The sequence below is a fragment of the Pan troglodytes genome, chromosome 2 (genome assembly GCF_028858775.2).
Source record: "Pan troglodytes isolate AG18354 chromosome 2, NHGRI_mPanTro3-v2.0_pri, whole genome shotgun sequence".
NCBI lineage: Eukaryota > Metazoa > Chordata > Mammalia > Primates > Hominidae > Pan > Pan troglodytes.
The window spans coordinates 68,573,019-68,595,208 of NC_086015.1; the positions used below are offsets into that span (position 1 = coordinate 68,573,019).

General features: G+C 38.2%; 1 protein-coding gene across 4 annotated transcripts in view; it reads right to left on the reverse strand.

Annotated features, from left to right (window-relative positions):
- ADAMTS9 (ADAM metallopeptidase with thrombospondin type 1 motif 9) overlaps nt 1–22,190 on the reverse strand; it is a 175,441-nt gene that overhangs the window by 89,597 nt on the left and 63,654 nt on the right. For 2 of the 4 annotated variants that reach the window (XM_003309854.6, XM_528704.8), the window contains 9 exons: nt 20,200–20,366; nt 19,978–20,107; nt 18,899–19,025; nt 13,734–13,944; nt 13,091–13,255; nt 11,114–11,278; nt 4,730–4,849; nt 1,978–2,082; nt 1,673–1,840 (listed from right to left, as the gene is read on the reverse strand). In XM_003309854.6, coding sequence (XP_003309902.2) covers nt 1,673–1,840; nt 1,978–2,082; nt 4,730–4,849; nt 11,114–11,278; nt 13,091–13,255; nt 13,734–13,944; nt 18,899–19,025; nt 19,978–20,107; nt 20,200–20,366 — 1,358 coding nt within the window. Of the gene's footprint in view, nt 1–1,672; nt 1,841–1,977; nt 2,083–4,729; nt 4,922–11,113; nt 11,279–13,090; nt 13,256–13,733; nt 13,945–18,898; nt 19,026–19,977; nt 20,108–20,199; nt 20,367–22,190 lie in introns of all 4 variants that reach the window. The other 2 variants (XM_016941459.3, XM_016941458.3) reach the window with 1 other exon arrangement.

Genomic DNA, 22,190 nt, shown 5'->3' on the forward strand with positions numbered 1-22,190 from the left:
TTGGTGGAGAGGTTGACAATTCCTGAATGTGCATTTCTGTAAATGGCCCACCACTTTCCCAAATTGCTCAGGCCAAAAACCTTGGAATCACCCTTGTCTCCTCTTTTTTTCCCATCCCATATCCATTTCAGTGAGAAATCTGTCAGCTCAGTATTCAAAATCACAAAATATAACCCTTTACAACAAAAGTCAAATCCTATCCTTCCTTCCAGTGATTTTCCAATTCATTTGAATAATACCCAAAATCCTTACATTGATCTACTAGACCCTTTATGATGTGGCCACTGACTACCCCTTTGACCCATCTACCATTCGCCACTCACTGCACTCCAGCTATGCTGGCCTTACTGATGCTTCCTGAACAAGCCAAGAACACTTCCATCTGAGGGACTTCATACCTACTGCACCTTTTGCTGTACCACTTAAATACCCATGTGGGTCATTCCCTCACTTCATTCAGGTCCTGCTCAATGTCAGGCCTTTTTTGACCACCCTCTCTAAAAGCACATCCCATCTTTCTCTATTCCATTTCTCCTCTTGACCTCTTTCTAGGACTTATCAGTACCTCTTGCTATATTACATACTTCCTTATTTGTTCATTGACTGGATCATCCATTGGAATAATCTCCATGAAGGTAGGGGCTTTATTATTCATTCTTCACTGCTCTTTCTCTAGCAAGCTTTCACAAATATCTGGTGAGTAGGCAGATGGATCTTAGAGAAGATGAACTGACGGATGGACAGATGGATAAATGGATGCATGGATAAGTGTTTGGAAGCTCAAGACATGAGAGTGAGATTATCTACTATTTATTGAGTAGTACTTTCTGCTAAGCATTTAACGTACATAATCTCAAATAATCCTCACAACAGCCCTGTAAAGTAGTATTCTTTTCCGTCTTCTTTAAGAGCAGAGCAAACTGAGACTCATGGACTTAAACCACATTGCTCAAGGCCATGCAACAAGTAAATGCCAAGGTCTGGGTTTTTACACAGCTCTGTTTCATTGCACCTCTCAAATTTCTCTCTCTATATTATGATATTTATTGAGATATTAATCTCCATTCTTCTTATGCCCTCTCCTCACCTATACTAATCTATTTCTTGATCTCTGGGCTTTTTGCAGGGCAGAAAACAAGAAGCTTCCTAAAGATAAAAGTTCTATTTGTATAAAAACCCATAGATGGTGCTTGGTGTACAGCAGGCAGGTTCACAGCACTGGATGAGGATTCCCACTTCCCATTCTTGTCAGGGGAAACCAAGAGCCACTTGATTTTTAGGGACCACAGGATGCAGGAGGAATCTAGACTCAGAGTAAGAGCCTCTCTCCTCACTCTCCTGACATTTTTGGTCCTCTACAAACCTACTGCATACTAATATGACTCAGTGAAGACTGGGATTTCTGATCAGCCCAACAGGACAGATACTCAAGCAGACTGTAAACTGATTTATCCATTTTTTGAAAATGTGCATTCCTTAAACATTTAGCTAAGAGTCCTTGCACACTTGGCCAACTACACATAAGTGGAGCAGAACAATTTAAATCATAAGACAAATCCAGCTCTGAAATATTACCCATTGACATTTCCAAGTGGCGCCCCCCTCCGCTGACTCCTCATACCCCTCAATGTTTCCCCCATTCCCCCTAATTCCAAATAATCCACTGGCTTACAGAGCTCCAGTCCAAGGCCTTCCATTGCCCACAGGGTGTCACAGAACATTCTTCCTTTGCCACTGGTCTAGGCAGGGTAGCACAGGCACTCTCGTCAGCCACAGAGCCATTCTCATCTCGGCAGCTGACATATCTCATCCGGGTACCTTTCCCACAAGTGGCTGAGCACTGGGTGTTGGAGTAAAATCATGCAGTTATGTTACGTGGAATGGCTGCTTACTGGACAGTAGCCCACTTTCTATAGCCATGTCTGAGAATGTTAGCCCCCATCCTGCCCTCCCCATTTCTCCCAGTCTATTTCTTACTGGGGTCCAAGACCCAAATCGCCACTGGGTTCTTGGTGCACTGTATGTGCTTCTCCTCGTTTCCGGGGCAGCTGGGGGAGGATGACAAGATGGTAATTCACAGTCCTAGACGTGATGGGGGAAAAAAAACAAAGTCACTTTCAAGTCAATGCACTTTCAAGTTAATGGTCATGGTGGATAAAAATGTAAAGGCTAAGAAGTCTAAGGCTTCAGATTTCTGTGTGAATCTGGGCAAGTCACATGACATCTCTCAGTCCCAATGTCTTCAATTGCAAAATGAGATATAATCTTAGTCCCTTTGTGGGTGCTTTAATAAAGGGCAGGGGTCAGCTTGAGGATTTTTAAAGCCGTATTTATTCATCCGTTTGTATAAAAAGAGAAAAAATATTGTAAAAGGACATGTAAGCCATGAAATAGCAGGATATCATTTTAAAATCATTAGTTGTTAACGTTTTAAAATTCTGAAGGCCAAATGATGTTCTCACATTTAAATTAATTTCTTAATCAGAATTTGCTAATCATGAACTTGCTTTCCCAGTTTGCCTAAAGATAACAACAGAATCCCAGAATGTCAAATGTAGATATAAAAGGTGTATTCAATTGGCCAATGCCAGGAATTCATATAACACCCCTCAATCATGCAGACGAAGTCCCTGTTATGAACTGAGGTCATCTGTGTATAGGTAATATTCCAAGATATGCAAACAGGAACAAAAGTACACACCTGCTCGTATTCACTCTCAGCCTCAGTGGTTAGCAATTATCCTGTGATTTAATACATATTCATCAAATGCCTGAGTGTGCTGTACACAGTGCAAAAGTGCTGAGGCATGGTGCAAAAGTGCTGGGGCTTGGTGTCAAATATGACTGAGATATCTTTGCCTTAGAAAATCTATGTGTGGAATGTGAAATTTTGTTACGTGGCTCCAGACTTTGCCTATTCCTCTGTTTTTGGTCCAAAGAAAGCCACCGGGAACTTTTTACAAAGTGAAGAAATTATTCACATACTGCAATGGTGGGAGCCATCCCATAGTCAAATGGATATAATAGAATAACTTAAAGGGAAATATATTTTGAATCTGAAAGGGAGCAGCCAAGTCCTCAGTTCATGATTGCTTTAGATGCCATAGCTAACATTTTCCAGGCATTCATCATTTGGAACATTTCAATAAAATAATATATTTTTATTATAAGTCACATATGTTGGTTAATTGATCGATGATGACAACATGAACAACACTGCCATATTAATTTATTTTTTTAACACTCTTTATCCATTAACAACACACTTTGAAAGGCAGCAGACTGAGGGTGTTCAGGATGGAGATAGTACATCAGCCACATGGGGCTTCACTCAGAGTGTGAGTTCTGGGAATAGCCTGGGTTCAAATGCCATCTTCAGCAATTAGCAAAGCTGCTATGCAAACCCGAGTGTTCTCTTTATGTATTCTCTTTACATACATGATGCCAAAATCAAGGCCCATATAGAACAGTATGCTTGTGAGTGGTTATCCACCAGCTTCTTGAGAAAAAAGATGTGTGTGTGTTTATAGATATTTTGTGTACACAAACACACACATATTACATGCATGTACATACACATACATATGTATATATATGCGTATTTATTATAAATTTTACTGATATAAAGGAGGTATAACAATTTTGAAATAACAATAAAATATATAATTATTTATTTTAAATTCCATACAGCTAATTGATTGTCACAGAATACATTTGTTGATTTTTGCTGAACTTTTGAACCTGTTGCCCACCTATGTTTGTAATTGCCAAATGAGTGTAGTTCAGGCATGAATGTTAGTTGATATTTTCTTTATGTTTAAGGGTAGGATGAAAGTGGAATTATGAAGATGTATGGCCAGAACTTGACTCACTGACCAGTGATGTGGAAGATGTCTTTGCTGAATCAGATACCTTTCAGATATTAGAAGAATATTTCCACATCCTTTTGTTCTATTCACAATGTAACTGCTACAGACACAAGACTCTTTTACATTTAATCTGCATCATTAACATTTTCTCCATTACTTTCTTAAGTCTAACCAATCAACCAAATAATAAATTAAGCCCTGAATTGTAGCCCTTGCTGATTCCTGTGGTGTAAATACTCTCATCATGGCCATTTTCAAGCTATGAACTTGATGTCAATGAACACAGAGCTGGGGAGAGATAGGTGGCAGCACACCCTTACATAGTACATCCACCATACAGACACATACGTACATTGTATAAGTTAAGTTCTGAGTGTTTATAAACTTTGCTTTTAATACCATACATTTAATTATAGATTTATATTTTCAGTTTTTAGTAATGGTTATACTTAATAATCAGTTTGCAAAACTCCTGCAAAATTTATCGATTGGCTCTTGTGAGCTGGTACAAGTTAGCTCCAGCAAATCACCGCCTGAACATGTGACACTAGTTACTGAATACTACATTGAAATCATTTTAGAAATATGAGTTCAAGAAAATGAGCCCAAAACCCAACATTCATTATCCAATAGGAATCAAAAGCAAATCTACATACACTCCAAATAACCAGAGAAGAACAAAACTGACACAAGATATTTGATTATAAATGTAACATACAGGTAAATCTGGACAAATTAATCTACTCGTTGCTCTACTGACATACTTATCTATGAAAGGATTTCAATTTTGTCTAAACAGCTGGGCAGTTTGGTACCTTGGTCCCCAAAGTCAATAACTGAGTTGGACAAAGGAAACTTACCTGGGTATCAGTTGGTCTAGTTGCTGCATTACAGTCATTGTCATCTACCACTGACATATAAGTCCCAATGATGCATTTCACTGCTCTTAGCTGGTATCCCTGTCCACAAGTGACACTGCACTGGAAGAAGGAGGACAAAAGGTATATACAATTCAGCAAATCTTCTCTTTCCCTTACTTTCCCCATAACATTCTGCAAGAGAGAAATACTTCCATCACAGTAGGCCAGAGGGCTGGCACTCAAATAAATTAGGTCGAAGTGGGCAATCCTGCTCTGTACAAATTATACTGATTCATTATTATGATGACCCTTGGAATTATTTCTGCCTCCCATTGAAATGATATTTATAGGGGTTCAACTCATTAACTGTGAACTCCTAGAAGGAGCAGACTGCATCTTCATCATTTTTACATCTTTCACACTACCTAGGAGAGTGCTGTGGCTAAAATAGGTACTTAATAGAGCTCTGTGACTTTATTTGACATCTAGGAAATTATCCTGAAGAAATAACTGGAGTTTGCATCAATATTTTTATAAGAGACAAAAAAACTGGACACCACCAAAGTATGCAACAACCAAAAGTTCAATATCACAGCATACAGGTAGTTAGGAAAATAATGTAGCCACTAAAAGGCAAATTGTTAGATTATAAAAAGCAGACTAAAAACAATAAGTAGAGGAAGTGATGCCACAGAAATGGCAGACTAGGGAGCTCCAAGAATTGGTCCCTCCACTGAAGTAACTGTTAAGTTGGCAAAAACTGGAACCAACTTTTTGGAACTGTGGAATTTAAACAAAACCTTGCAGAAACTAGGTGAATGCTTAATAAAAAAAGAAGCCACTCAATTTTGGCATTTCTGATTACCCACCTACCACACTACATATTCCTCTCAAATGTGCAGGGATCTTTTTTAAAGAGAGACCATATGTTAGGCTGCAAAATGAGTCTCAATATGTTTTAAAAGAATGAGATCCCACAAGCACAATGGAGTGAGGCAAGAAATCGGTAACAGAAGAAAAACTAGAAAATTCACAAATATGTGAAAACTGAACTACATATTCTTAACCCATAGGTCAAAACAGAAATCATAAGGGATATTAGAAAATACTTTGAGATAAATTAAAATGAAAGCAGAATATAAGAAAATTTGTGAGATGCAATGAAAGCAATGTTCACAGGAAATCTATAGTTGCAAACACCTACACTAATAAAAAAAAATAAATGAAGAAAGATCTCAAATCCACAACCTAACTTTACTTCCTAAGGAACTACAAAATTAACAGCAAACTAAAACAAACAAACAAACAAACAAACAAACAAACAAAAAACAAGAAAACGAAGGAAATAATAAAGATTAGAATGGAGATAAATGAAATAGAGAGTAGAAGAATAATAGAAAAAAATCAACAGAACCAGAAATTGATCTTTTGGAAAGATCAACAAAATTGATAAATCTTTAGCTAGCACGACTAAGAATGAGAAAAGACTCCAATTACTAAATATCAGAAATGAAGGAGGGAACATGTCTACTGACCTTACAGCAATAAAAGAGATGCCAATATATTAGAGAATCTAGATAAAACATGCAAACTTACACAAATTGCCTAGAAACAGACAAATCACAAAAACTGACTCAAGAAGAAATAAAAAATATGAACGGACATATAAGAAGTAAAATGACTGAATCATTAATCAAAGGCTTCCTCAAAAAGTTTGTACCAGTTCACTCATGAATTTTACCAAACATTTAAATAAACATTAATACCAATCCCTTTCAAATGCTTTCAGAAAAAAAAAATCAAAGAATAGGAGAACACATCCTAACTTATTCTATGAGGCCAGTATTACCCTAACACCATAGCCGAAGACAACACACACACACACCAGATTAATATTGCTTATACAGATGTAAAAATCCTCAACAAAGTACTAACAAATTGAATCCAATAGCATACTAAAAGGATAGTACTTCATGGCCAAGTGGGATTTAGTCCAGGAACATAAGGCTGGCCCAACATAAGAAAATCAATCAATGCAATACATTACGTTAATAGAACAATGGAAAAAAAAACATGATTATCTAAATTAAAGAAAACCATATGACAAAATTCAACATCTTTTCATGATAAAACAATTCAGAAATCTAGCAATAAAAGGGAACTTATTCAACATCATAAAGAGCAGTTAGGAAAAAAACCCACAGCTAACACCATACTCAATAGTAGAAGAGTAAAAACTTTTCCCCACAAGATCAGAAACATGACAAGGATGCCCGCTTTCACCACTGCTGTTCATCATTGTACTGGAAGTTCTAGCCAGAGAAATTAGGAAAGAAAAAGAAATATTAATAAAAGACATGCAAAGAAAGCGGGAAGGAAGAAGTACAACTAATTCTATTTGCAGATGTCATCATACTATACATTGGAATCCCAAGAATCCATTACAACTATTACTACAGCTAATAAACAAATTTAGCAACATTGAAGGATACAAGATAAACAGAAAAGCCTATTGTGTTTCTATACATCAGCAATGAACCATCCCAAAAGTAAATTTAAAAAAATAATTCAATTTACAGCAGCATCCAAAAGAAAGAAATACCTAGGAACAAGCTTAAACAAGGAGGTAAAGGCTTTCTACACTAAAAACTATAAAACTTTGCTCAAGAAATTAAAGAAGACCTAAATAAATAAAAAGATATTACATGTCTACGGATTAAAAGATTTAGTATTGCTAAGGTGACAATATTCCCCAAATTAACCCACAGATTCAGTGAAATCCCAATCAAAATCCTAATAGCATTTTTGCAGAAATGAAAAAGTGGATTCTCAAATTCATACGGAACAACAAGAGACCCCAAATAGCCAAAATGATATTGAAAAAGAACAAAGCTGGGGGAATCATACTTCACAATTTCAAAACGTACTACAGTGATCAAAACAGTCTACTGGCATAAGAATAGATGTATAGACTACTGACATAAAATCTAGAGTCCAGAAATAAACCCATATATCTATGGACAAGTGACTTTCAACAAGAGTGCCAAGACCACTCAATGGAGGGAGAACAGCCTCTTCAGCAAGTGGTGTTGAGACAACTGGATACCTACATGCAAAAGCATGATGTTGGAATCCTGCCTTATGCTATATACAATAATTAACCCAAAATGGATCAGTGGCCCAAACATAAGAGCTAAAACTAGAAAATTCTTTTAAAAAATGGCAGAAAAGCTTTATGACATTGGATTCGGCAATGACTTCTTTGACATCATAAACAAGGGCAACAGAAAATAGACAAATTGGACTACATCATAATTTAAAACCTTGTGCATTAAAGGACACTATCAACAAAGTAAAAAGGCAACACAGGGGATGGGGGAAATATTTGCAAATCATATCTCTGATAAGGAATTGACATCTAGAACCTACAACTCAAGAACAATGAGAAAAACAGATCAAAAAATGAGAAAAGGAACATTGTTGAACTATACATTTAAAATAGTTGAGAGAAATTCTATGATGAGTTTTATTTTACTATTAACACAATTCATGTTTTTTTTAAAAATTGGCAAAGAAGTTGAATAGACACTTCTCCAAGGAAGATATATTCAAATGACCAACAAGCACATGGAAAGATGATCAATATCTTTTGTTATTAGGGAAATACAAATCAAAACCATAGTAAGATAAATTTAACTTACTTGGAATTTTAAAAAGGGAAAATAACAATTTTGGCGAGGATGTGGAGAGAATGGAACCCTTGTATTATATGATAATAAAAATGCAAAATTATGTGGTTGCTGTAGAACATCATTTGGTAGTTAAAAAGTTAAACCCAGAGCCGGGCACGGTGGCTTAGGCCTATAATCCCAGCACTTTGGGAGACCAGAGTGGGCAGATCACGAGGTCAGGAGATAGAGACCATCTTGGCTAACACGGTGAAACCCCGTCTCTACTAAAAATACAAAAAATTAGCTGGGCGTGGTGGCACACACCTGTAATCCCAGCTACTCAGGAGGCTGAGGCAGGAGAATCGCTTGAACCCAGGAGGCAGAGGTTGCCATGAGCTGAGATGGCGCCACTGCACACCAGCCTGGGTGACAGAGTGAGACTCTGTCTCAAAAAAAAAAAAAAAAAAAGTTAAACTCAGAATTACTGTATGATTCAGCAACTCCAATCCTAGATACACGTCCAAAAGAAGTGAAGTCAGGTACTGAAATAAATGCCTGAAATAAATATTCATAGCAGCACTATTCACAATAGCCAAAGGTAGAACAACCGAAATGGCCATTGAGGGATAAATGGATAAACAAATTTTGGTATAGCCATACAATGGAATATTCTTTGGCCAAGTACTGATACATGCTACAATATAGATGAATCTAGAAAACACTGCAGTATGTGAAAGAAGTTAGACACAAAAGGCCACAAATTGCATGATTCCATTTCTATGAAATGTCCAGAATAGGTAAATCCATAAACACAATGCAGACTGGTGGTTGCCAGGGACTGAGGGAAGAGTGGGGTGGGGAACAATTGCTTAGTTCAGTGGTCCCCAGACTTTTGGGCACCCAGGACCAGTTTCATGGAAGATATCTTCCACAGATGGGGTGGGTGGGGGTGGTTTTGGGATGAAACTGTTCCACCTCAGATCATTAGACATTAGATTCTCATAAGGAGTTCACAACCTAGATCTCACAGTTCACAATACGGTTTGCACTCCTATGAGAATCCAATGCTGCCGCTGATCTGACAGGAGGTGGAGCTCAGGCAGTAATGCTTATCCACCACTCAACTGTTGCTGTGCAGCCTGGTTCTTTACAGGCCATGGCCCATGGCCCATGACCCAGGAGTTGGGGACCCCTGGCTTAATGTATACAAGGTTTCCTTTTGGGGTGATGAAATTTCGTAACTAGGTAAAGGTGGTAGTTGCAAAACATTAAGAATATGCTAAATGCCACTGATTTGTTCACTTTAAAATGGTTCATTTTGTATTATGTGAGTTTCACTTCCATTAAAACAAACAATTGGCAGAGTACAGTCACAATATTAATTTAAAAAAATATTAGAAGCAAATCATAAACATGTTAGCAACAACTAATTTCTTCAGTGTAGAGGTAGGACTGGGTTTGGTTTTCTTCTTTTTGCTGAATAACATTTTGCAAAATTTCTCTTATGAACATTTACGACCCTTAAATAACACCTCCAAAAAACTGTTCCCCTGAACTGCATGTTCAGTTCAAGGAAAAAAAAGATCTCTGATTATAAGATGTGCTAGGAATGGCCTGGTGTAGAGACAGATGAAAAACAGGCCTGTCAATTCTAATAGATGTTATATTCAGATCTTGACAGTGACCCTAAGCTGTGTTCTCCTCCTCTTATTATTCCCTAAAAGTTATGCAGATACAGACAAAAAGAAGATGAGATTAGAAGTATAAGTGAACTCTCCCTATTAATTCAGACATGATTGGCTATTTGGACTGTGGATGCTATGAAATGGGGAAGATTCAGAAAAGTGCCCATATCAGTGATAGAAATTGTAAGGGTGCCATAATAAAACTGCTTCCACTTGTTGCATGCATATTTGGAAATGAAGATAGAGGCTAAAAGACTGAGTGGCTGTGGCTGGTCAGGGTGAAGGGAGGGTCATTCTTCAAGAGATTACGTAAGTGACAGCAGACAGCTGTTCTACTTCTAATGGGAACTGAGAGTGCTACTTAAATAGTACCCTGAACGCTTCTGCTTCTATATTAGGAAGGACTTAATTCCGAGAGTAGTGGCTTCTCAGATGCAAGCCCAAGGGAGACTTTCACTCTCTCCTTTAAGAATAGCTCAAGTTAAGATTGTGGAACCTACAGACTAGAGGACTCGGAAAAGATTATTTCCAAGCATGAGGGTTTTGCAACCTTTGATCTAATTAATTATGTTTGAAGAGTCCGGCTTATTTATGAGAGGTGAGCTTTGTAATTGTGACATTGGGAGCCAAAATATCTTTTCCAAATCTCATTCCAGACCTTCCTGCCAGAGACTCTGGTGCTGGATCACCCTCTGTAACAGACCCACAGAGGCACGCTAGAAGATAACATTAGCCAGACATGAAATCTGTTGTGAATTTGTTCAAACGCTCCTCTGCTCAAGCTAAAGGGCAAAGATAGGCACGTGGGTCTGTAAAAGGGTAATCAGCTCCAGGAGGGCAGGCAGCAATCCTTGGAAGGGGGGCAAAATGGTTGCAGAGTTACATGTGCTTGATCCAGTGCCATGGAGGTGTCCTGCATGCCACCCGGCACAGCGGTTAAATCTCCACCACTGGAATGCTCCTTTGCAAGTCCTCTCCAGATAAGAAGGAAAGAATGTAGCAGTTAAGAATCTTATCGTTCAAAATACCTGTCCCCAGGGACCCGCCTGCCAGGATGCACATTCCGGCTGCTGACAAGTCTGCATAGATGTTGGCTTGGTCTCAGGGTCACACATTCTATCATTTAATCGATCTTCACCAAACTGACACCAGACCTGGCGGTGCTTATGCCCTTTTCCACAGGTGACCAAGCACTGTAATGAAAAGCGGAGCTGGTCAGGGTCATTTCTGATCAATGTGTTGTGGTTTCTGGGGTTATTTATTGATCAGTAGGAACAGGTGTGTCCTTTTCCCACAGCAATCACTCTCCCATAGCAATTTGTAAATATACTAAGCCTCATTTTTTTCCTTTTGTTCGTTCATTTATTCATTCATTCTATATTTATAGTCTCTGGGCCAGTTTCGAGCACAAAATAAACTCAACATAGCTCCATGCTATAAAATTTGAAAAACAACATTCATAATTTTATAGCATAGGAGTTAAGCATGGGGAATTATAAATCACATCAACCTAGGTTTTAACACTTATATAACCAGTCACAAGATCTCTCTGAACCTCAATTTTCTCATCTGTAAAATGAGAATTAGTGTCTACTGCAAAGGGTTGTGAAAACTAAATGAAACAAATACAAGTAAAGCTCTTGGCACAATGTTCATTTAATAAATGCCAAATGTAATCATCATTTTATCCATACTTACTGTGGAAAATTTGAAAACTGTAGAAAAACATAAATGAAAAAATTATAATGATCCAAAATCTCGCTACCCAAGGATAACCATTATCAATATTCTATTATTTTCTTTCCAGTCTTTTTAAGCAACTTTGGATTATAGTGAATTTACAGTTTGATCTCCCAACCCCCATTTTATCGCATATTATTGCAAAGGTCTGTTACTTAGTTTGAAATTATATTTTAGTATTAGCTATCTAAGTAAAATTTAAACCTACTACTTATCTTTTTTTAACCAAATACTAGAGATTTTTAAGCAAAGGTAATTTGTTAACCTAGAACTAAAGCACTAGGTTTGCAGTTCATTTGTCCAGGAATCAGACTCTGTTAATCAAATACACTGTTAATTGACTACCATTTCAGGGGCATTAAGAGTATCCTTTTCAGATTTATTTGATGGTGAAAATAAGCAGTTAATACTGCACTTATAAGGATGGGATAAGAGCATGGATGTAGGAGCTGTAGCAGGGAGACTTTTTCTTTCCCCATATTCCTGATTTGGCCCATTAAAAAGGAAACTTCTGTTTCGTATTTCTTATTTCCCTTCTTCCCCTTAAGGAACGTGGAGTGAGCCCTTGCTTGGTAAGAATCTCCTTGGGCTGTGTTAACACTGGGCTGTGTTAATAGTGAGTGCTAATACTATATCATAAAAGCAAGAAAGAGGCTGCATCTTCTTTCTCTTGTTGTCCTGGGACCATCTGTGCTAAGCAATGGAGGGTTTGCCTTGTGCTTCATAAAGTAAAGGATGAGAAAGGCATAAATCTGGAATACTCAGTCTGGTCCATTTCTTTTCTTTTTTTTTTTTTTCCAAGTTTTATTTCTTTTTCTTGCAGTTGGATGGGTAAGTCAGAGAGGTCACTCCCTGGGGTCTAATTCTCTTATTTCAAAGACAAGGAAGTAGGAAACTTCATGTTGACTTCAGATGTGAGCTAGTATAGCTTTATGATTAATAAATCCATGATTTCCTTTCAGTGACTTAGCTAGGGCTCAAAGAGGAGGGAAGGTGATGGACTGGAACTTCAAAATCACAACAGAAGCTACAACAGTGAGTGATCTAGCCAAGCCCAAAGTGCCCTGAGGTCACTGGTAGACTAGTTACATCCAGTACGACAGTCATGGTGCAGGCAGAGAACTGGAGTTGTTTTCTCAAGGGAGACAAGGGAGAAAGGGAGAGGTGGGAGAAAGGTGCACAAGGGTTTGTCTTAAACAGACAGAGAGCACCAGAACTAGAACGTAAGAGATGACCTAGGGGAAATAACAGCCCTCCCATCTTACCTCTGACCAGTCTCCAGATTTCCACTGTGGACAAGGGAACTCACTGCACCTCTGAATGGTAACTTTGTCTTGATGTGTGCATTTGCTGTCATCCAGTACATCATTTTGGGTATTGACACAAATAGCCCTTCTCCTCTGGGTCCCACCGTCACAGCTTTTAGAACACTGTAGGGACAAAATAAATAAATAAAACTGTTGCTAAGTTTCTTATAAAGTATGCTGAAGATCCTGGCTATGTTGTCTCTTCCAGCTCTTAAGAAACAAACACACAAGCTGGCCAACTCTAGTTGTTATTTTGGTGGAGATCTTTTCATGTTATCAGTTTGCTTACCAGGTTTATAATTAAACTCAAAATTAGCTCATTGGCATATAAAAATAAAACTGGAAATGGCTTGTAGAGTATGCAAAAGAAATCAGTTGAGTTGTTCCACTTCTTCCAATTTTTCACACGTCATGCCCATGTCAGACATTACAAATCAACCATGCTACTCTATTCTGGAAAGCTTGAATGGGGTCAGGCATTACAAATCAATCACGGTCATCTCTTCCACACAGCCTAAATGGGGCTTACACACCTGCAAGGAGCCACCATCAACTAATCAGACAGCATCCAAGAAGACTCTTTGAGTGAGAGCCAACTTACTTCAGTCCAGGCAGAATAGCGCCAGCCACCCGTGTTACATTCCCCTGAGCATTTTTCACGGTTGCTTGGTTTGGGATGGCTGCTGCAAAAACCATCATCAACCTTCTCAGTCTTCCCATCCAGCCTGCTATATTTGGCACAGTAGATGTCCAATGTGCGGTAACCCAAGCCACACTGGGCACTACATTCACTCCTGCTGGCAACATGCCACCTATGCAAACATAATGGGGCAAAACCAACATTTCTGTTAAAAATATATGCCTTATCTATAGTCAACTGGTATTCATAGAAGAGCTGAGTTCTTTTTTCTTTCTTAACTTGAATACCATGAAGCTCAAAGCCACAGTCAGTTGCTAAAATCTAATTTTAAACCAACATATCCATGTGTTTTTCATGGCTGCCAATGTACATAGAAGTCACAGAATGACAGCCAGAGGTGTTATCTTTGTGATGATTTTACCCCGATAGTCAATCTGAAATTCAAGCTACCAAAAGGAAAAAACATTTTTTTTCAAGTGTATTAAAACCTGTGTACATTATTATCTATAAATAAAGGCTCTTAAATTCCTTGAAGACATGGACTATATTTTATACAATTCAATTATACATTTTAAAATCAGATTTGAATCTATAAATCTCTGTCACCTTTGTATCCATACTACCTGTAATGAGATTATGGGGGGACATAGTAGGTATTCAGTGTGTGCTGGCCAATCGTCTGGTTCTTTTAATACCCTAGGAATATGATCAGCAGTGCTTAAATTTAAAAAGAAAATAAATAATATTCTTAAACTAAATAGAATATTCTAAATAAACGACCTTAAAATGTATTTTGTTGATTAGATTTAGAAATCCAAAAAGGGTGATTTCCTTGTACTCTTCATTGGATTTCACTCTTGACTGTTCACTCGTCACTGCTTAGAAATTGTATGGTTTGTTGGTTACCAATGTCCTGAGACTACTTCCATGTGTACCTGTTCAGGGTAGAACTCAGGGTAAAAAAGAGTTCTGGCCTCATGCTTATCTTGGAATTTCTCATGAATGCCCAAAAGTAGGTCAGAGTTGACCATCTGGCAAGTAAAGTGGGCTATGGAGATTTTCCAATAGAGTGACACCATATTTGGGGGATTTTGTTCTAACCGGGAACATGTTCAATGAGAAATTGTAAAACAATGCTTTATCTCATCCTGTCACAGTGTAGTGGGGCAAACTCTCACTTCCTTCAGGAAGTGTGGCAAAAATGTGGCCCAATTCAACAGAAGCATCTGGAACTTTCATCTGCCCTTTGATTCTTGGCTACCTTCTCTTTGCCTTCGTCACCATTTCCTTGTGGAAAGGTTATTTTCCATCCGGGATGAAGAAGGAAGGTGTCCTGCCTCCACAAGAAAACATGCCAGCAGCTTAGCATGGCAGAGTGGCTCAAGTGCCCCTGACAGTAACATCATCCCCAGAATCTGATCAGAGAATCTTGAAGAGTCTATGGAAAGGGCATAGCACAGCCTTAGAAAAGTTCTCAAAATGCTACCCCCTGCTTTGTAGTCTCTCCCTGGATGGTGGTCTTCAACGTTTCGTGTTCATTTAGTTCATTTCAAGGGACATAAAATACAATTGTATTTTAATACTATATTTCAGGAAACCATATTCCAAAGTATTGTTAATAAGTAGAAACTGAGAAAAAAAAGTGTAAGCCTGTGTGTTTTTATTGCAGGGGAAAATGTGGGATTAAATAATTTTAAGAACGACTGAATTCAAAAGGTTTTATATATTACAGAACTTTTCAAGGCCTTCAAAATGTTGATCAGCATTATTAACCTCCACATGGGGAAGGAGATTCTTGGTAAGTCTTGTCAGACATACTGATGTGCCATGGATCATCGTTCAAAATGAGTGATCCACAACCATGCATTTGGAAAAGCTGTTTCAGAGTTTGACCAATCAGTAACAATCCTCTCTTCAGTCTTTCAGTTTTGGACACAGCTACTTGACAATAATTACTATAAATCATGGTTATATTGACTGTCAGTTTGATAGATGCAAGATAGAACACCTTATTTAGGCTTGGTTTGTGTCGGTGTATTTTTCAGTGAATGATTTTATTTTCCCAACAATCTATACAGGCCAGTAAGCTACGCATTTAAAAGCTGACAAATAGGCATGATCTTCTGGTTAATTTTAGGAATGAGCATGCACCTGTCTAATGAGGCCTTGGAAACTAATCCTAAACTCCTGGTTTTTCTTTGCATTTTAAAATTCCTAACCCTATGATCTTCATATCTACCAAAAGACCTGGACATAATCCCTTTACCTTTTCTTTAATTAGAGGTGCTATTATTACCATTGGCCTATGATCTGACGTGCTGTCCTTGTTTGGTCTGAGTAGAGTGTATATAAAAGTTAAGTGTCAAAAAAATAGTGACTTTCTCCAAATGGGAAATTTAGAATTTAGAATAGCTTAGTGTGCTAGCATACCTACTATATGAAACACAAAGAACTGAAGCCCTAATTACACCTAGGTATTGTGACATTATTTTTAATAAAAATCAGAGGATGAACTATGGAATCAGAAAGACCTGGATGTGAGTGTCAATTAAGTGACCCTAGTTGAGTCACTTAGCTTCACTAAGCCTCAGTTTCCTCACCTGTGAAATGGAGGGAAACAGAATCTATTTCACTGGGATATTTGGGGGATTGAGTGAGGCAAGCCATGTATAGCATTTCACACATAAGGGAGACATTCAAGAAAAGTAGCTATTCCTGTTACAATTTATTATTATTATTATCATCATTATCCTTGGTGTTTCATTCTCCAACCAAGTTTTAAGTATCATGTAAGTCCACATAAACCAATGAGCGGAAATCTATTTGAGATCTTTTGCATCATTTTACACAAAAACTCATGGCTTCAGGGGTACCTTTTAATGTATTAGCTTTATAAGCACTGTTTACATTTTATGTCTAAAGGCTTCCAATGCAGGGGAAACTTTGGAGAACACCACATAAGCCAGCATCATCACAAATTAAATAGTGGCTCACTGTGGAATCTGCTCAAAGTGAAAAATAGTTTTTCAAAATAACAGCTCAAACATTATCTCCACCCTCAAATTGGTGCTCCATGGGTAAACTTAAAAAGAGGGTTCTTAAAGAATTATTTATTTTTTAGATCACATTCTATTATTCGCAATGCTATGTATAAATCCACCATCTGTGCGATCATAGGAACATACTTAGCACTGTAGGCAGGAGTTCTGCTGTATCTATAGTTATCATCAGAGACTCAACCGTCCCGTTCTGATTCAATCAGTGGAGAAAAAACAGGTAAGGGGCTCCAAGCAAGGTAGGGAACAGGGATGGGGCAAAAAAACTCATGGGAATTATTTCTTTTCACAAAGGAAGAGAAGCTACCCAGAATAGAATCCATGAGTAACACTCATCATTATAACTGAATTAAGAATAAAAATAACTCTCTCCTAGGGTTTAAGCACAGGATCTAGGTGCAGATTTAGATTTCCGTCACTCCACTAACTCATTGTGTGAGCTTGTGCAATTTGTTTAACGACTCTCAGCCTCTATTTTCCTTATTTGTAAAGTGGTAAGAATAATAATATATAAATCATAATGTTGTTTGAAGAATTAGTAGGGTATTAATTATATTAACAGGATAATAGATAATGGGATAATATAAGAACTATCCTATTAGTAAAAGAATATTAATAGGATAATATATAACTGTTAAAAAAATAGTTCTTAGTAAATGGTTGACTCTATTACCATAACCATTACAGAGTACTGGGGAATATAGTGATAATTTGATATAAGGCTACTCAGAAAATGTCACCATTCTCAATTTATTAAGGTTGTGCCTCAAGGAATCTATCCACCAATTCATTTTTTTCCCCAAACTTTAGTGATTAATTCAGTTTAGCGGTTAGTTAACTAATTATTTTTTCCTGAAGAGACTTGAACTTTAATTTAACTCAATTGGCTGAAACAATGGGTTTATATGGACACTATCTACAACAAGAATATTGCCTAGTATAAATGTCTGCCTTTTAATGTCTTCCTGTTTTTTTTTTTTTTTTTTACAATGACTTTTGTCAATATATTTTGGCAAGCCAATTTCACTAGGGCAATGAGCTAGAAAGTCAGTGACACTGGATAGAGGCTAGAAAGATCCTGGGCTTTGAAGTCAGAGCCTTCAGTCAGAACTGGCAAAAATATGACACTCGTACCATAACTGCTCCTCTCACTTCCATGGCAGACATTAGTAGTCAATCTCAGAACTCCTCTATTTTCTCAGAGCCTCAAGTAGGCCTCATAATCTGCACTAAAGCACTACAGGCAGCCAACACCCTTTGATAGGATTTGGCATTGTAATGTGGAGCCTTCAAAGTGCTTAAGTATTCACTTTCCTGCTTATAAATGGTGAGACCTTAACACATTCCTATACCACTCTCCACTGAATTTCCCTTCTTAAAAGGAGGACAAAACAGCAACTCACCTTAACTGCATTTAACTGTTATGCAGAGTATAAAATGCAAGCCCCGACTACTTAATATTTCAATATGACACAGTCAACCTTGCAGGCAAATAGAAAAGCTTCAGAATGCTCTACCCACCCAGTATTTCCTACCTCGGATTTTACACTTTTCTTAAACACAGAATTGTTTGAATATCTCAGACATCCATATATACATTTTCTTCTTGTTTCTTCCATGACGCTACCTTAGTGTACTGCAACTTTCAGGTGTGTAGGAGTTCTTCTACTGGGTGGTATACACTCTCGGTAGATATAGGTCATTATGGGTACTTTGAGGGATGAGGTTCTCCCCCTTTTCTTTTGACTTTCAAAACAAGTTTTCACGTACAATGTGACTCAATCATAATGCTAATACCTACCCAGCAAGTTGTGAGGATCAACTGAATGTTTTTTGGCAAGTGCCATACTCTATTAGCTATTTTTAATTCTTAGGTGAACAAGAAATCTGCACATGTATGTCTTGGATAATCAGTTCCAGAGGGATGGAGAATTGGTTAAAGCTTATTTCACTGAAACACAAGAAAGGGGAACTAAAGACCAGCATCCCCTCCTTTTGCTTCTCCTGCTGGGACCTCCTGCAAGACTCTCACAATTCAGTAATAAAGGCCTTGAGAAAACAGTGGCCCACCTCAGGTCACAGTCTGTGCCGCAGGGTTCAGTAATGTGTCCAGGCTGGGGCAGCCAATCGCATCTTTGATCAGAAACAGTAAGCTGATCAGATTCCCTGGTGCAAACAAGTTTTCGTTTCCGTTCCCCTAAGCAGAAAGGGAAAAAAAATTATTCAGGGAAAATAATCTATTCCATAAACTATTTAGACCCCGGATTGGCAAGCATTTTCTCTAAAGAGCTAGACAGTAAATATCTTCAGAGCATATGATATCTGTTGCACTATTCAACCCTGACATTACAGGGCAAAAGCAGCCACTCACAGGCAATACATAAACAAAATTGTCATGACTGTGTTCCAATAAAACTTTATTTGTAAAAGTAGGTAGGCCGGGCACAGTGGCTCAAACCTGTAATCCCAGCATTTTGGGAGGCTGAGGTGGGCAGATCATCTGAGGTCAGATGTTTGAGAACAGCCTGGCTAACATGGTGAAACCCGTTCTCTACCAAAAACACAAAAATTACCCGGGCATGGTGGCATGCACCTGTGATCCCAGCTACTCGGGAGACTGAGGCATGAGAATTGCTTGAACCAGGGAGGCAGAGGTTGCAGTGGGCTGAGATTGTGCCACTGCACTCCAGCCTGGGCGACAGAGCAAGACACCATGTCAAAAAAGTAAAAAATAAAAAAAAAAAGAAAAGAAAAAGAAAAAGAAAAAAAAAGTAGGCGGTAGGCTGGATTTGGCCTACTGGCTGTGGTTTGCTGACTCCTCATTTAGACAAAAGAAAACAAAATAAATAACATATGCTATGACTACTAAAACCATGCTCTGGAAAATTACAATGGCGGAGGTGATTTTTGCTTGGTTTTACACATGTGTACAAAAATTTCTTAGGATGAAGAAACCTAAAATTTCTTGAATCCCTTAAAAAGTTCAACTTCCCAGCCAAAAATGACCAGACACATTCAAAGAAAAGAGATTAGAGAACGTATGCAGACAGAAGGGTTTGCAGTTTGCATGCATTTGGCTGTTATTAAAAATAAATAAATAAATAAAATAAACTTCTCAAATCCCCAGAACTCAAATTCAAAGCAGATACCTTGGCAGGGTTTACTGCATGCTTGCCATGGCCCATGACTGTTCCAGTAAAACTGTTGAGGTTTATCTTCAATTGGAATATTGAAAGAATAGCGTACATCGGGGTTGTACAACTTTCCCACTGACAAAACCTAGAATGTGTGGACAAAACAGAAACGAACTGGGTGGGCTTAGTAATGCCAAGCAGAAGAAAAGGGTGGTGGGCTCATGGTCAAGTTTTTACCTGAAGCAAAAGTTCTTGCTCAATGCGATCTGTTGAGTTAATTCTTTCTACGGCAGTCTCGGACCCACTGTACTCTACCACAGCATTCCCAATGCGAATTTCCCTTTTGGCCATTGTGACAACAAAGTTTCCATTTAGCAAGAATTCACCTTTACTGCTTGATAAAGCTGTAGGTGAGGAAACAGAATAATACATTGATCTGCTGTAAATGACTAGCTGTTTGAAATATGAAGTAACATCTGGATAGGTAGAGAGTCGCTGTGCATGGAATGGGGACTTTTGAGCCAGACAGGCATGGCTTCAAGTCCCAAGTTTGCTACTTGCCAGCTGTGTGGCTTTGGGAATCATTTTCCATCCATCTCCATTTCTTTATCTCTAAAGTGGAGATAAAAGCACCTACTCCCTCGTGGTATCTGTGAAAAATAAAATGTAACCTAGGTGTCCTAATAAACCTTGATCTTGTTATACAAGACCCACAGTTGCAGAATTATAGATGGAAACAAAAGTGTTTATATGATTTGAAAATATGCATTAGTGAACTGAACACTTACAAAATTGGTTCCTAGACAAATCTATACATACTAGAATTAGTCAAGCCTGTTGAATCTTTGTTAAGTCTTTTTTGTTTGACAGATGTTGAAATCTGAAAATCCATGGTTAATATGATGCTCAAAGATCTCCTTATCAGTGTAGCTCACTGTGGTAGCCAGCCTCAAATATGGCCCCAACGAGCCTTGCGGCATGGTATTCACACTATGTATCATCCCCTCCCACATTCAATAGGAATGACTGCAATCACTAGGACAATGCAGAAACAACAGAACCTGACTTCTAAGGCAAGGCCAAAGGCACTTTGGCTCTGCCTTGCTCTTCCTTGGACCTCTGGTTCTGGAAGAAGCCAGCTGCCATGTTGTGAGGATACTAAAGAACCCATACAGGCCTGCAAGCAGCAGGGAAGTACTGATTCCTTCTGCCAACACCCTCTGAGTGAGTAATTTGGGAAGTGGATTCTCCAGCCCTAGTTGAGTCTTCAGATAATACTACATTCCTAACTGCCATCTTGACTACAACCTCATGAGAGACTTCAAGCCAGAAACACCCATACATGCTGCTCCCAAATTCCTTACATGAGAAACTGAGAGATAGTATATATTTGTTGTTCTAAGCCACTATGTCCTGAGATAATTTGTTACACGGTAAAAGATTAATACACCAACCCAGACCATTATTTCTAAACCTGCAACTGCCTCCCATTGTTAGCACATATTACATACTCTCTATCCCCTTTCTCACCTTTCTCCATGGCACTTTGTTTATACTCTCTCTTCCCAAACAAGAATGTAAGACCCATGATGGTAAGAATGTTGGGATCATTTTATTCACTACTGTATCCCAGTTTCTGAAAGAGCACATGGCAGGTGCTCGGTAAATATGTATCTTTGGGGAAGAATGAATGAATCTACTCCAGATCTTGCAAAAGATGAAAAAAATCAGTGATGCTGCAAAAGTGATATTGGAGAACTGCTTGAATCGAGTGCCAAAATGTTGGCCAAATGAGAACCTGGCAGAGTTAGACCAGTTATGGAATCTAAAATAGTCAAACCCATAGAAGCAGAGAGTAGAGTGGTAAATGCCAGGGGCAGGAGGGAGGGGGGATGGGGAGATGTTGGTCAAAGATACAAAAAGATTCAGTTAAGCAAGATGAATATATTCTGGAGATCTAGTATACAGCAATGTGACTATAGTTAACTTTACTGTATTGCATACTTGAAATTTGCTTAAAGGGTAGATTATAAGTGTTGAAATAAACAAAGAGAGTGGGAGAGAGAAAGAAGAAAGAAAGGAAAAGAGAGACAAAGAAAGAAAAGGAAAGAGGAAGGAAGGAGGGAAGAAAAGAAAAAAGAAAACAAAAGGAAATGGTAACTATGTGGGTGATAGATACATTAATTAGATTGGTTTTGGTGATTATTTCACACTGTATAGGAGTATAA